Below are 14,613 nucleotides of genomic sequence, written 5' to 3' on the forward strand. Positions count from 1 at the left end.
TCAAAGCGTAAAACAGAAGTGTGTTACTGTAAATTACTTTGGCTAAATGTACAGCCTGCAGCCAAACAATTAAAAGATAAAGGAATCTCATACGCAAAATAATTAAAAGGGTGGAAATGTTCATTTGTGGAAAACACTAACAGACAATACAGTTTGTTCTTGGATTGGATTTGTATTGTCAAAAGTACACTGTCCTAACAGATCCCCCCCCAACGTCCGTCACAATAGTGCTCAACAATGTGTTTAGAGAAAGAAAAATTCATTTTCTCTGTAGCAGATTTAATTATTATCCATAATGTCAGACTGCAGACGAGTGTGAGACGATGATACATGCCTCTTTAGGACACACAATTCTGTAAGACATAAACCTTGTCTTTAAGAGAAAAAAACAAAAAACCAACATGGTTTAATTGGGTTATCAGGAGAAGAACTACACTACCCACCATCAAAGAGTGTCACAGCGACGACTCTGATTGGTTGAGCTCGCTGTTACAATGGCAAAGCTAGCTAGCTAATTAGCTGACATTCAATGGACTAATAACCTTGTTATGCTCGTATTTATATTTTCCACAGCATTAAACGTCAATATACTACAACACTTGTATTAACAGTATAAATATTAATTGAATTAATTTGCCTCAAGTCTGGAAAAAAATTATGAACATGGTCTTATTCCTTTGCCTTTTTCTATGTTTTTCAATGATGTTGTGGCGACAGGCAAATGCACTACAGTCACGAGAATTAGGGTAGCTGGTTGTCATGGTTACAGGCATCAATCTCTTGATGCAAGGATACTGTGAAATGTCAATGGGTGATTTGAATAGGGAACCATAGCTGCCGAAGAAAGTGGGCGGTCACTTGTTGTGCTGTAAATATACAATAACTTCAACAGCCAGGCAGCTCACATAATACCAGAAAGCTGTGTGCACATTCATCCTCCAGGCCAGTTTGTCATTGCATATTTGCACTAAACAAAGCTGCTTAAGAGACGGACCAAAGGTGACATCATCAACATAAGAACATAAAGAGAAAGAAGAGATGAGGGAGGGAGGGAAGGGATGAGGAGCGTGTTCGATGGGATGATGAAAACACACACACACACACACACACACACACACACACACACACACACACACACACACACACACACACACACACACACACACACACACACACACACACACACACACACACACACACACACACACACACACACACACACACACACACACACACACACACACACACACACACACACACACACACAAAAACAGCACTGCAGCAGCAGAATGGTCTTATCATTTCAAGCGTTGCGTTTAAGCCTTGCCCATCTGAACAAAGAGAGCGCAGACTGCCAGAGGAAACACGGCCAAAGAACAGAGGCGAAAGCAGAGAGGCCGTGATGAGAGGAGACAAGACAGTAGGGAAAGAGGAGGTGAAATTGTAAAGAGAAATGATGAGAGAAGGGTTGAGATGGGAGTCAAATGCCAAAACTGTAAAAAGTTGACGGGAGGTTAATGGTACATGAGCTGAGCGTGTCAGGAAGACTAAAGAGAGGGAGAGAGCAAGAGGAACAAAAGATGGAGCAGAACGCAGTGATTACGATGAATACGAGCAGTGTTGCATGTAGTGACTAATCAAGGCCCTCTTTAACCTTTGAAAGGAACCCCTTCAATATTTTATGCAGAGTCCATTTCTCTGCTTCTTCCAATTTTCCATCAACATTCACACTTCTATCACTTGTTTGAATGCTGTTTTTTTTTATCTCATGTTATTGGTCTACCTTCCTTGGTGTCAGTGCCAAACAGTACAGCACAGTACAACTCTGTCTTGCTTCAATCTACTCATTCTGATCACACACTTTGTTTCCTTTGTTTTCTCTGCATCCTCTCTGTTCTGCCTTTTTCTCTCTCTACTCGTCTCTCAGGTTTCTTCCTCTCGATTCCCATCTCACCCCAGTTTCCTACATCAACTCTATTCCTTTTTGTGCCTTTTTCATGTCTTCCAACACCCATGACCTCTTCCTCAGCGCCCAACCAGTTTCTCTCTGCCTCTTTCCCTCCCCCTTGATTCCTTGTCTCTTCACACAATGAAACCAGACAGAAGGTTTTATCTTTCTTTTCTTTTTTTCTTCCTTCCTTCAGTGGCTTCACCACTCTCCCTAATCCCTCATCTCCATCAGCTTCCCTCTCCATCTCGCTCTCCCTTGTGTATTCTTTCTCTCCCCCCTTCATCATCTCTGCACTTACATTTTGCTTTTTTTTTTTTTTTTTTTTCCCCCATGCCATATTCCAGCCCTCTCCTCTACCACTGTCCTCTCACATTTCTATCTCGCACACTCTGACATGCAATCCCTCTTTTCTCTCTCCGGGGCACTCGTCTTTTTCCCTTCGTTCCAGCTTCCCTTCTTTCTACATTTCCCTGATGGATACAAACACACAGAGCACATATGTGGACCCTCAAAAACACAAAGAACGGCACTCTCACTTAAATCAGACATTCCGTCACAAATGACTATTTTATCTGTCAAACAGAAACACCTTAAGCTCCCCCGAATCGTGAGTGAATGCATCCTCAGAGGGCTGGCAGAAGTGTCCCATTATTGTGAGAGCTGACGCCTAATGCATCACTCAGGAGTGTCTGTGTGTTTACTCCTAATAGCTGCACGCCATTTAGCAGATGCATGTGGGGATAATGTTTCCTCTAAGTATTAATTATTACAGGATTAGTTACAAAGAGGTTACCGATGCATGAATGAACATCGTAGAACAATCATTACTGAAGAGGTAAATCAGATGTGTTCAGTGATCCAAATCTGTATTAACATCACCGCCACTCAGTGAGAAAGTGTAGAAAGTTAGCATTTAGAGGGACCCCATTGGAGTCAATGGATTTTTACAGTTGTGAGTCATATTCCAGTTGCTGTTATTTGCTTTAAAACACCAGTCTTTCTGCCCTGCAAAATTGCTTTGCCAAATCTAGTTCACCCTGTGATTTACTCCAGCAGACTGGAGTTGTAATGCTACTAAGTGACTCCGCTTCTTAAAGATGGGCGCATTAGACATGCCTGAAGACAAGATAATATGGCTCAAACAAATTGCATGAGGGGGAAATTAAACAGAGCTCCGGGCACATAACCATTTCCAAAAGGGCTTCAGCTAAATTTTCCCCAACATTCATCAAAGCTTTTCTTTCTTTTTTTTTTTTTTTTTCCAGACTGGAACTCAAATCAGTACAACACCTTGCTTGGGTTTCATAAATGTCTCAATTTTTTTTTTTAACTCAGAGCAATTTAAAAAGTGCAAATACAGCAGTTTTCCCTTCTCTTGGGCCAAAAGATAAAACAATTATCTTGTAAAACTTAAGGAAACATTTCTAAGTGAAACAAAAAACATGGAGTAATAAACATTTCATTTCATTTAAACTCCTTTTGCGGCCAATTGAATCAATTAAGGACTTCATTAATATCTCTAAACTTCTGCAAAGAAGTAGCTCAAGTATCTAATGCCACTTTACAGCTATTGAGGATTTTGGGAGGGCGACTAATGAGTAGACTATCTTTTAAAGGTGCAGCCTCAACATCTCTGTCTGTCTTTAAAGAGATATTGTTCGAGAAAGATAAAGGCCTTGTGAGCCTCATTAAAGTTTGCACAATGCAGTCAGAGAAGGTGGATTTTCTATGTGAAAAAGAGTGGAGAATTTTCAAACGCCTGAAGTGATTTCGCTGCATTAATGGTGCGCAATCTAAGCACACTTTGCTCGATTAACTCAACTCTTTTCTGCTGTCAGCAAACCAGCGAGGGGCCACGGAGGTTCCAGAGAGGGGCCAGTCTTTCAAGCAAAGTGTCGATGGAGCAGGGAAATGTTGCAGTGGAGGCCAGGCTTAACTCACTCTAATGCAAATGTGCCGCTCGTAGAAGCACAAATCAGAGAGATAATGAGCTTGTTTTTGCACCTTTTTTTTTAGTGGTAGTGGGAGGTTACATTTTATTATGTTGCTTAAGTAATTCAATGGTCCAAAATAAGATCATTCAGAACGGACTCAAAGATTTTTTGGCTGGTGCTGGGCCCTAATGGACCAAGCTGAAGATTGACATTTTGGCTTTATTGGCTCTTAATGGCAGACTGAACTCATCTATCATCCAAAGATCGTAAAGAGAATGTGTAAAAAGTTCTGTAGACACACACGACATGAAAATACAGCCCAGCTCAATAATAGCACAACTCCACCAAATTACAACAGCAGAGCTTTTGTTCAGAGAGAAATCCCTCTACTGAGCAGGTCGTTACTTGACCCCCATCACCATAGTGACTGAATGAGGATAAGTTTAGGAGGGAAACGTTAATTTACACCAGCCTGAACAGCAACGGCTGACTGGAAATGATTCAAGGATGGGGATGATTCATGCACACTGGGAGGGGGAGTTACCCCCCTCCCTTTGTGCGTGGCAATGGCCAATGGTGACGCGGTACTAAACAACAGGAGCCCTGAAAGCACTGACACTTAGCCTTGGTGTGGGGAAGAGAGGGATGAAAAGGATGACAAGTAATAGAAAATAAAACAAGGGTGGATTTACTCTCAAAGTCCACGTAAACACGCTTTAGTGAGATGGGATGCACACAACAGATGGATGGATAAACAGAATCTACAGTATAGAATTAATTTGCACAAACATTTAGGGATGCATAACAACAAAAACAGTATAGATGCAACTTTCACAACTTCTGTTGCACGCTTCACTTTTTCTGCAGTGGAAACTATATGAGTCCAATGTTAGCAGCAGCTAATGACATCTAACAAGCAGCACAGCTTTCCTCTCCTGTCGGCCAGGAGCTGTGAGCCCCCTCACTGCTGCTTTTGTGAACATGCCGTACGCTTATAAAAGCAAAAAAAAAAAACTGATCCTCTTGTAGAGTTCAATCCATGGGTGGTGACATGTGCAACCTTTCCCTATTTGTGCCTGTCAAGTGTGCGTTGGCTCTGATGAGAAGGCATTATTACATTCCACTCCCGCACCTCAGTCTACAGCCATTATATTCCCCTTCGCCATTTCACGCTCCCTTTCACCGCTTTCTTTTCTTTGGTGCTTCGGACGAAGGGCGAAAGCAGACCAACACCTTGTTGCAAAAACAGGTTTCTAACACAAAAAATTGCAACTTGGATTAACGTGTCATTTTAATCTGAAGCACCTGTAGGTTTTAGGCCCAAAGTCTGGCAGCAATCAATGGAGCCGGAGAAGGCCGAGAGAGAAGCTATTAGCAAGTGAAAACGATAGCAATACAGACCGACTGGACTTTTAATCACCCTGACATTCTTTGTTCTTTATATATCAGGCTGACATGTTAAATTAATGTCTGGTTTACTGGCAGGGCTAATGGAGAGGCAGGAGTTACAGCTACATGTCAACAGAGTGTCACCGTATACAGCCCTGTTTGAAATACTGCTGTTTATTGGCAGCCCGTAAATGGCAGGGCTGGAAAGAGAGGGTTGTTGAATACATAGTGCTTATGCAAAACAGGAGATGTAGTGCGAGTGGATCTATCGAGTAGTTCTTACACAGCCTTGAGAGGATAAATAACAAATACCAAAGCTGCAGATTACTCTCCGTGGAAAGGGGAGCTTCCCTAGAGTTCTAAAATGAAGGATTTGACTTCTTGGAGTGAAGACTTTCACACACAAGCAACAAGGTTAAAAAATGCTTTCTGTTCTCTGTGTTGAAAATGCTTTTTTTGTTTGTTTGTGGATATGTGGTAATGGCAGCCAAAATCTAAGCCTTTTATCAGATGGTTGAGCTGAACAGATATTGTTACATGACTATTTCTGTTGCCAAGTGATTCTCTCTGAACGGTGTACAATGGGTAAAGAAATTAGAAAGCTCTGTTATACGACACAGAACCACAAAAATGGAGCCACAACATTTGGAAGTCACCCTACTGACTTGCTGCAGTGTAAGCCCCCTCCTCCCTGTTAAGTGATGGGACACAGGTCGAGATAACTCAATGTCAATGTCAATGTCAAACTCAAGCCGATCTCTACTGCGCAGTCTCAGGATTGGAACGTACAAAAAGTCAGCACCTGTCGAGGGTGGCATGTTGGCTTCACTTCTATTTATTTTTTACAATGGAAGGATGTTGAGATGTGTTGTCCATCTTTATTTTATAGTCAGTGGTACACTGTCACAAGAGTCTTGGTGCCTTTTAACTTTGAAGATCCAGAATTGGGGTTTTAATCAGTGTGTAGAGTAATGTTGGCTGCTGATGTTTTAACAGTTTAATCATGGAGCAGACGAGTGTTAATCGTCAGATTGCTGCCCAATGTCTCACTCTGACAGACGGCTCCCTGAGGAACAGTAAGCCAATGATTACTCTGATGGGGTCACTGGTATTAAAAAAATGCATTAAATATCAATTCTGGCATGAGCATTCTTTAACTTACAGAGGGAGGTAGTGCCACTTCGCATAGGAGCCTCAACATGACAAAATCTGCATATATATACAACACACAGTGAGGCAGCGTGTAAACAAAGGCCTACCCTTGGGTGAGATTCCTTCTTTGTAAGAGTGATACACGAACCCTTTGAGCACGGAGTCTAAAAATAATTCTGTTTACAATGCACTGTTATTTAAGTACCATGTAAATGAAGTTCATCCAGTGAACAGGGTGAATGTATTCAAAGATGTGTAGGGAAAGTCAACATTTCTGAACCCTTGAATTGATGTTGTCTTGTTTGTTCAAAGACATCCAGTTGATGTTTTCGTATTTTGAAAGAATCGAGAGCCACAGGCGGTTCACGCTTCACCTTGATTGACTTTTATTTGGGTAAATATTGGTCGAGGGGAAACACTGCGGTGAAAGCATAAATCTTTTTGGCTTAATTATAAAAAGCCGGAGAACACGTAATGCGGGGTTATAGAGCTTAGCTGTATCAGCTTCGCTCAGTTTGACATAGAAGAACAGTTTGAGCATAAACAAACACACAGTTGAAACATACGCCTTTGATTCTTCTGACCACACAAAGCATACCTTATCTTCACAAACACACAAAGAGCTTTTGATTCCGCCGGCCTTCTGTTCCTTCCTTCACATCTATAACACTTCCCCTCTCTCTCCGTTACTTTTTCCCTCTGAACAACTTCAAGTGGGGGGGGGGGGGTCGAGATGAAGCTGCTTTGAGATAAAGGTGATGAGAGAATGAGTCACTATCCCACTCTCCCACAGTCGCCGCGCCATCTGATATTCTTTGTCAGCTTTTGTTAATTAATGTGTAATGAGAGACGCTGATGTGTGCATTTTAAATCAATTACTTTTTTTGTCTTAAACAGCTCTGGGGGGGTTTCTCAGGCACTTTTAAAAGGGGTAAAATTTACTGCTCATCACTTTTCTACTAAGACTTTAAAGTTTCAGTGTCATGACCTACAGAGAGTTAGTTGTTTTTTTTTAACAATTATATATGCAGAACAGTCACCATAAGGTGCACTGTGCCTCTGCTTACAGTTTACATCTCACGCAGATATGCAGATATGCAGAGTGGCTCTGTAGGTCACAGCGAGGCCTCCATCAGCATCTGGACAAATCCTGTGAGCCCTGCAGCGATGCTTCAACAACAATTCATTGGAGGGGCAAACATTCGCTCCATCACAGCACTCTCTATCCCCTGCTGTAAGGAGACAAGAAGACCAGAGAGAGCAAAAAAAAAAAAAAAAAAAAAAAAAAAAAGAAGCTCGGCTCCGAAAAAACTACCTTTCATGTCATTTCTGTCTCCAGAGTTTCACAGCTCGGCCTCGGGGCTCGACTGGAGATAGATGCTACTCTCATCCTCTGCGGCTTATCGCTACCCCTCACTCAGTGATATCCAAATCCTTGCCTTTTTTCCACGACCGAATCACCTGTCTCCCTTTGCTTACTTCCATCTTCCTGCCCATTGCTATTCATTGCTCCCTGCTGCTCCCTCTCTGGTTCACTATATTATGTTTATGCGGTGTGCTTTCCATTTCTTTATCTGTCTTATCTGTTTCAGACTCCCCATCCTACTATCACACTGTGCTATGATTGCACCAGTGCGTTTACAGAAGATTGTGTATTGTAAAATAACACTGTTTGCCATCTCTCTCGATTTCAAAAATCAATTACCCCTCAAATAAAACGATAAAGAGTAAAAGCTCCTCTGTGCTGCTGTTTTTGTTTCAAACTGTGGCAGATTGTTTACAATATCTCTGTTGGGAAATAAAAAAATTGCGGAGGCATATGAAAGTGAGGACTATGGTGCAGCTTCAGGAGCTAATTAGCGGACACCTCCTCGGACACTTTTCTGTATATGAAAAGATGATGATCTGTCCAGTGACAGGCTGCGTTCGGATCTTTCGCTGGACCATTAAACTCAAGAAGCCAAACGAAGAGAGACTGAAGCAAGTAATTATGGGTTAGGAGGAATAGCAGCTGAACAGAGGTAGAGGGGTTAGGGGGGGAGAAAGTGAGGAAGGAGATGCTGTGCTCAGGTAGCTCAGAGCGGATATTGTACGCCTTATCTGTCACCTGCAGGTCTGTGCTTATTATAGAGAGAGGCAGAGTCAGAGCAGAATGTACGGTGAGGATGTGTGCACGGAAGAGAAACGCAGGGAGTCAAGCTGTTGTGATGCCTTCACTGCTTCTAATGTACAAAAAAAATTAATAATAATAATTTTAAGCAAAGACAAATAAACAGAGCTTCTCTTCCTTGAAATGTCCTGGAGTTCACAAAAAACACGGAGCACAAAACTTCACACGACTTGTACTTTCTGCAGCACGACACAAGTTACCGGCAGCAGAATAAGCGGGAGAACATTTGGGTCATTTGCGCTCAACACATACAAATACAGCGATGAAATCAGTGCCTGCAGGGAGTCTTTTGGAATAGAACGGCGCAGTCAGATGAGAAGTTGGTGCGCTGCTACATTTCTGAGGAGGCTGAGTTGAAAACATGCAAAGTATTAGGCTGGTTAGGATAAAATATCGGTGTGTGTGTGTGTGTGTGTGTGGTGGTGGTGGTGGGGGGGAGCCTTTCTTTTTGTAGGAAGTGAGATATAATCATCTTACGTTGTGTATCATAAAGCATTCATTGGATCCTGACAAAGCACCTATTGAGAAGCATTAACATTTTATGATAATAAAATGCATGTGAGTTATAAATGTTGGCTGTATTTAAGAGCGGTTTCATCTTAGTTTGCTGATGTCATGGATCATTGAGCTTAAGTGCAATACTAAGGCGTGTTGAAAAATGAAGAATACCATCATACTTTGTTGGACTGCCGCACTTTGACTACTTCTATTATGTATTACTTACTTACAGTGTTGGACAGTTGTGCACCTACAGCGCTAAAAATAGCAGTAGCTAAGCTGTTCTCACACCACACATCAAAGTAGAAGCGTAGCGGAGCTCTCAGCCGCTCTCTGAAATGAAACTAGTGGTACTCTAAGTCCACGCCAGCCTACGCACAAACTTGCATTCGTGGTCGTCTATCTACTTCTGTGTGTAGGGGACATCACTGTCTCATCCTTCAATGACTTCCCTGCTCATGGGAGCAAGGGTTCACCTTACAGCGACGAGAGGCGCACAATAGTAAAGGACAAAGTAGAGAAGTTCAAACTATCATTTGGGGAGACATTGAGTGTCTGTAAGTTGACCAACCTTCTGTTTGCAGACAACTGTGCATATTTGTTGTCAATTGATCATACTAAAACCGAAGCAAGACATCATTTCTATCTAGATAAAATGCCGCTGAAGGTCGCACCGGTGTGTTGCTTCGCATTGTTTTGTCTGTTTTTGTGCGTTAACTTAGTTTTATATTCTATTTAATTTGATTGAAGTTGTTGACTGTTTTTGCACCAATACACCATGACACAAATTCCTTGTATATGTAAAAGTACTTGGCAATAAAAAACGATTCTGATTCTACAATGAAGAGAGAGACATGTGGGATAGGATTTTAGTATTGTTTTACAAGATTCTTTTGGCTTTCACAGAAACATTTCAGCATATTTTTTGACCAGTATTTATCTGGGTCAGTCACACCAAGGGTTGAATTTAAATGGTTGCTGCCAAAGTAAAAAAGTGTTGTATTTGACATGCAGTAACAATCAAGTTTTATCAATAAATTCTGCTAACACTGAGCTGTTTGTTCTGACTCTTCATACAGAATCCATTATTTGTTGTAAAGACTGTATCCAGAGATCTAATGCTGCAGACGCCGTGACGACGCCAGCTTCATTCAGCCGCATGCTTCAGAGTATGCCATTGTTCACTTGTCAACAAGGAAATGGAGTGCAGAGGACACAGATATCCATCAATATTTCTGCATCGCTCTTCATTTCTATTCAACATCCTGCAGCTCTGGATTGAGCTGTGGAGTCTGAAAAGGGCGAGCCTGTGATGATGAATAAGTTCTGTCGCTCTGAAAACACACACACAGGTGGATACTGTATAATAAGGCTTTCTGTTTTAAATCAGACAAATTGAAGAAAACATTGATTTAGTTAGCGTATTAGACTTTCGTTTGTCTGAATCACAAGGAGCACAATAATTCTCTTAAACATAATCCAATTTTGAGTTTGTTGATGGTGTCAGAGCAGAGCTCTTCCCCAAGTTGATAAAAGATCTGAAAACAGTTATCAAAGTTCAAGCTTTCTGTTTTCAATTTGTTTTTTTTCATTTTAAATGATAAACTTTTTGCCCTCATTTAGCTCCATAAACATCAGGGTTGGACCACCAGGGTTGGGCGATCCTCTGAAAAAATGAAAACATCCTATTTACTTCACCTTTTTTTTTATTCCAAAACAGAAAAACCCAAAATGGGTTCTATTTTGCTTTATTTTTTTTAAATATCTATGGTATCTATGTTTTTTTTTTTGTTTTTTTTTTTACTGTTTACATCTTTTAAAAATTTTGTTGTACTATCAATAGTGAAAATATTTCTCACAGAATGCCTTTTGGTTGTGATTACTTATAAATGAATGTGGAAAAAACATGTTGACTTTATCAAAATACAATTTTCAGTCAAGAGCAATACTGCATAAATCTTGGAATACATTAAATTATGAGCTTGCATATAAACCACTGCTCACTTATTTTTCCTTACATATCTTATTGTGTGGAATTGTGTGGCTCTAAGAACGACAATAAATCCAGCAGTCATAATGCATAAACAAGCCAAGCGTATTATCAATAAGACAATATCAATGATTATCCTCAAACAATTTCACTTTTTGAGAATTCAATGATTTGAAATGTTTTATAAAATAAAGCAAATAGTGTTCAATTAAAACCAAAGTCACATCCAAACTATGTACAAAATTTGTTTTCAATTCAGGAGAGCCAACATGCTTTCAAAGATGTTTGTAAGTTTAAGTAGAAAAAGCTACAAATGTATTAAAATCATCTGTCCTTCTAATGCTGGAATCAAAAGTGAATCAAAAATAAAAAGTGAATCAAATATTTGTAAATGTGGTTTAGCATCATCCCGATGTATTAAACACATATTATGCAAAATACAATAAAATCTACCATGTTTTTCAAACACTTTTATGTGTCACTAATCTGTTTACAAACCCTCCAATTATGAGAAAAGTCCATCCCTGTCATCTTGTTTTCAAACAGTCCATTTAGAGATTTTCCCTTCATGTCATCACAAAGGGCAGTAGCCCCTCCCCCAGGTGGGTGACAACCCCACAGTCCTGCCCTCTGCCTTCTCATGGTAAACAATTGGGTATGGTGCAAAAAGCCAGAGCCACCCAAGTCCTTCCAGAGAGGGGTGTGGTCAAACACAGCTCATTTGCACTTAAAGCTAAAGACAGAAACAGCCTGTTGTCAGCAGGACGGAAATAGAGGGGTTTATAGGTGTGACCAAATACAGGATCAGAGGGAATTTATAACAACAAACATCACAGGCATGTTTTGGGGAGCTCCAAGACTTATTTAAAGTTGTTAAAAAGGAGAATAATGTGACCTTTAATGCATGATATTACTTTAAACTATCTTTAGCAATAATTATTGTATCACATATTGTAAATGAATAAAAAAATCCTACTAATATGTAAAGTGATTCCTGCCAGTGTGGCAGACATCCGATACCAGAACACATCAGTCTGAGTGTGAGGAATTATACAGCGGCTGTTTGTTTGAGAGCAACACCGGTATAATCACATCAAGATGATTATAAATCATGCTTATAAATCATCTTGATGCCAAAGTGCATTTTTGTGTTTGTGTTTGGCATAGCGAGAAATCACACCAGCTCAAGTTCGCTTTGTCAGAAGGTTTAATCTTTCAGAGGCTTTGCTGTACCTTTATGAAGCAAAGCCGGCAAAATTGATTTCCTTTACGGGACGCTTTCAGAAATATTAGAAATATGACAATTGATTGACGCAATCTTCCAACTCATCAGTCATCTTGATCCTGTTTAATAAAAAAAAATTCAATACTGTATCTACAGGCTCTGGCCGTTGTGAAAACTGCTGCAAAGTTCCCTGCCAATATTTCCACCAATGATGGTAATTTGTCACAACAGATCAAAGCGACAGCTGTTACCACCCAGTTGTCATTGCTAACTTGTTTCTATTTGAGTTGTTGTTGTGGAAGAACTCTAAATGAAGCTAATAAAAGGGAAGAAAGATAACGATTTCTATTTCAAGACATCCTCTTTTTTTATTGTGAAGAAAAACTAATCCAACTCATCCATTATAATTGGTGTTTCTGCAGCAGCTATTTCTGACTGACTGAATAACATTACTTTGAAGTTTCTCCTGTGCTTTTGAAGTGTTTTCCACTTTTTCCAGAAGTTTCCAGAAAAAAACTAGGACTAGCCTATTGTTACAACAATGTTAAAAAAATATTTTTGTCTGATAAGGCTGAAGAATATAAGTATGTCTAAAGCTGCTACAGGTTCGTGGTTTAAAATGATGTCCACGTTTCTTGAATATAAACTTGGACAACTTTTGTTTACTTAGAAGATAACAGGCACTGATATCATTGTTACATATTTGTTGTACTTTTCTGTCTGTTGTCACAGTTACCAGGGTATTTAAGATGGCCTATCACACATATCACTAAATCTATAATCACATTTTGCACACCTGTGTATATGATATATTGTGTTAAATAACAAGGCCTTTTTTTCACACTACATAGTCAAATAGCACTGTATAGCTCCTACTGAATGAAGCAATATTGATTGTTATTTTCATAAATAATTTATGCATCTAAAAATGTAATACTTTAACATGTATATCTTTCTAAAAGGTCACATATCCTTCCATATATTGCTACTTTTGTATGGATTTTTGCTATCTCCTGGTGCGGGTATTTATCAATGAAGCCTTTTACTACGAAGCCAACGTTCTGCTGCTGGTTTAGCCTATTTTAAGAACAACTTGCTCATCACTAAAGTAGCTAATTCTGGTTTTCTGTTTGCAGCTTTGTGATCGATTTAGTTTTATTCTTCTATGATTTGCGGCTGCGGTGGTTCAGAGTGCGCAGGAGTATTCAAAGTTACAAAGTATTTCGTTGCCTGTGGACTTGTATGTGAGTTAATTTTGGAGAAAGAAAGTCAGCTCAGGCCAGTTAACAAACCAAAGTGTGAATAAGAACAGTATCAGAAGGATGTCTCTGACATGTCATCCTCAGCTCAGACAGGCCCCTCTTCGTCTAAAGGTCAGCGCCTGAATAGATGTTACTATTTAAGAAATAACTTGCTTTATTCATTTACCTGCAGTAGTCAGACAGAGCTCCTCGTCACTGTTGTCCTGACAGTTGTCTTGGCCGTTACATAAGAAGCTGCGGTCCACACAGTGGCCGTTTTTACACTTGAAACGGGCTTCAGAGCAAAGCAATGGGTTACCTGCAGGGGTTAAGTCAGGGCAGAGGAAGAGGGTCCATTGTTAGTACATTTGAAGTCATAACACTTTATCATTAAATAACCATGGTTTAAACATTGTCATTGGGACTAAAAGAGACAAATGAAACATTTAAAACCGTGTGACTTTGTAGAATATTTGATTTAGACAGTCTGATAAAAGTCAAACTTGAACTCAGCAGAAAGAAAAAAAAAAATGCTGTCCAGAAAACCCACGAGTTTTTAGCACACATTGTGGTTCTGTCCTGGTCTGGCTTCTGCGAAATGAGCCAGAATTATCTTGTGAGAAGATCCAGACCATTGCACAGTAGTGACGCAGTCTCTGCTGAGAGTGGGGAGCAAAGCTCCATTTAAATGGCTAAATTAGATTTGTGAGTGTGCCGCCCTGCAGGCTAGAAACATTGCCTCTGACTGCGGTGAGTGACTGGCTTGATGCACAATCCCCAGTGGGCGGGGCAGGGAGGAGATCATATAAGGACAAACTGAGTGTCTGATAATACAGTCCACACCTGGATCATTGTGTTGTAAGTTGTCTTTGAATTCACCAAAATCTGTTCATTAACGTAAAAAGTTCCCTTTTCAAACTTTGCCATTTGTTCCATTGTTCTATTAATATGACAACGTCTCAATGAATTATCACTTATTAACATACAGCCAAGCTCTAGCAGCATCTCTGTGTTTGACCTCTTGCTGTGGTATATAATGCTTGCATTATTCAAACTCCACACC

The 14,613-nt window shown here is 40.1% G+C and overlaps 1 protein-coding gene across 1 annotated transcript in view; it reads right to left on the reverse strand.

Moving 5' to 3' along the window:
• Positions 1-14,613, reverse strand: part of ldlrad3 (low density lipoprotein receptor class A domain containing 3) — an 82,257-nt gene that overhangs the window by 22,065 nt on the left and 45,579 nt on the right. Inside the window, exon 4 of the mRNA XM_079345794.1 lies at positions 13,738-13,869. Coding sequence (XP_079201920.1) covers positions 13,738-13,869 — 132 coding nt within the window. The remainder of the gene's footprint in view (positions 1-13,737; positions 13,870-14,613) is intronic.

This window comes from Symphodus melops (assembly GCF_947650265.1).
Source record: "Symphodus melops genome assembly, chromosome: 6".
In the NCBI taxonomy this organism is placed as follows: Eukaryota; Metazoa; Chordata; class Actinopteri; order Labriformes; family Labridae; genus Symphodus; species Symphodus melops.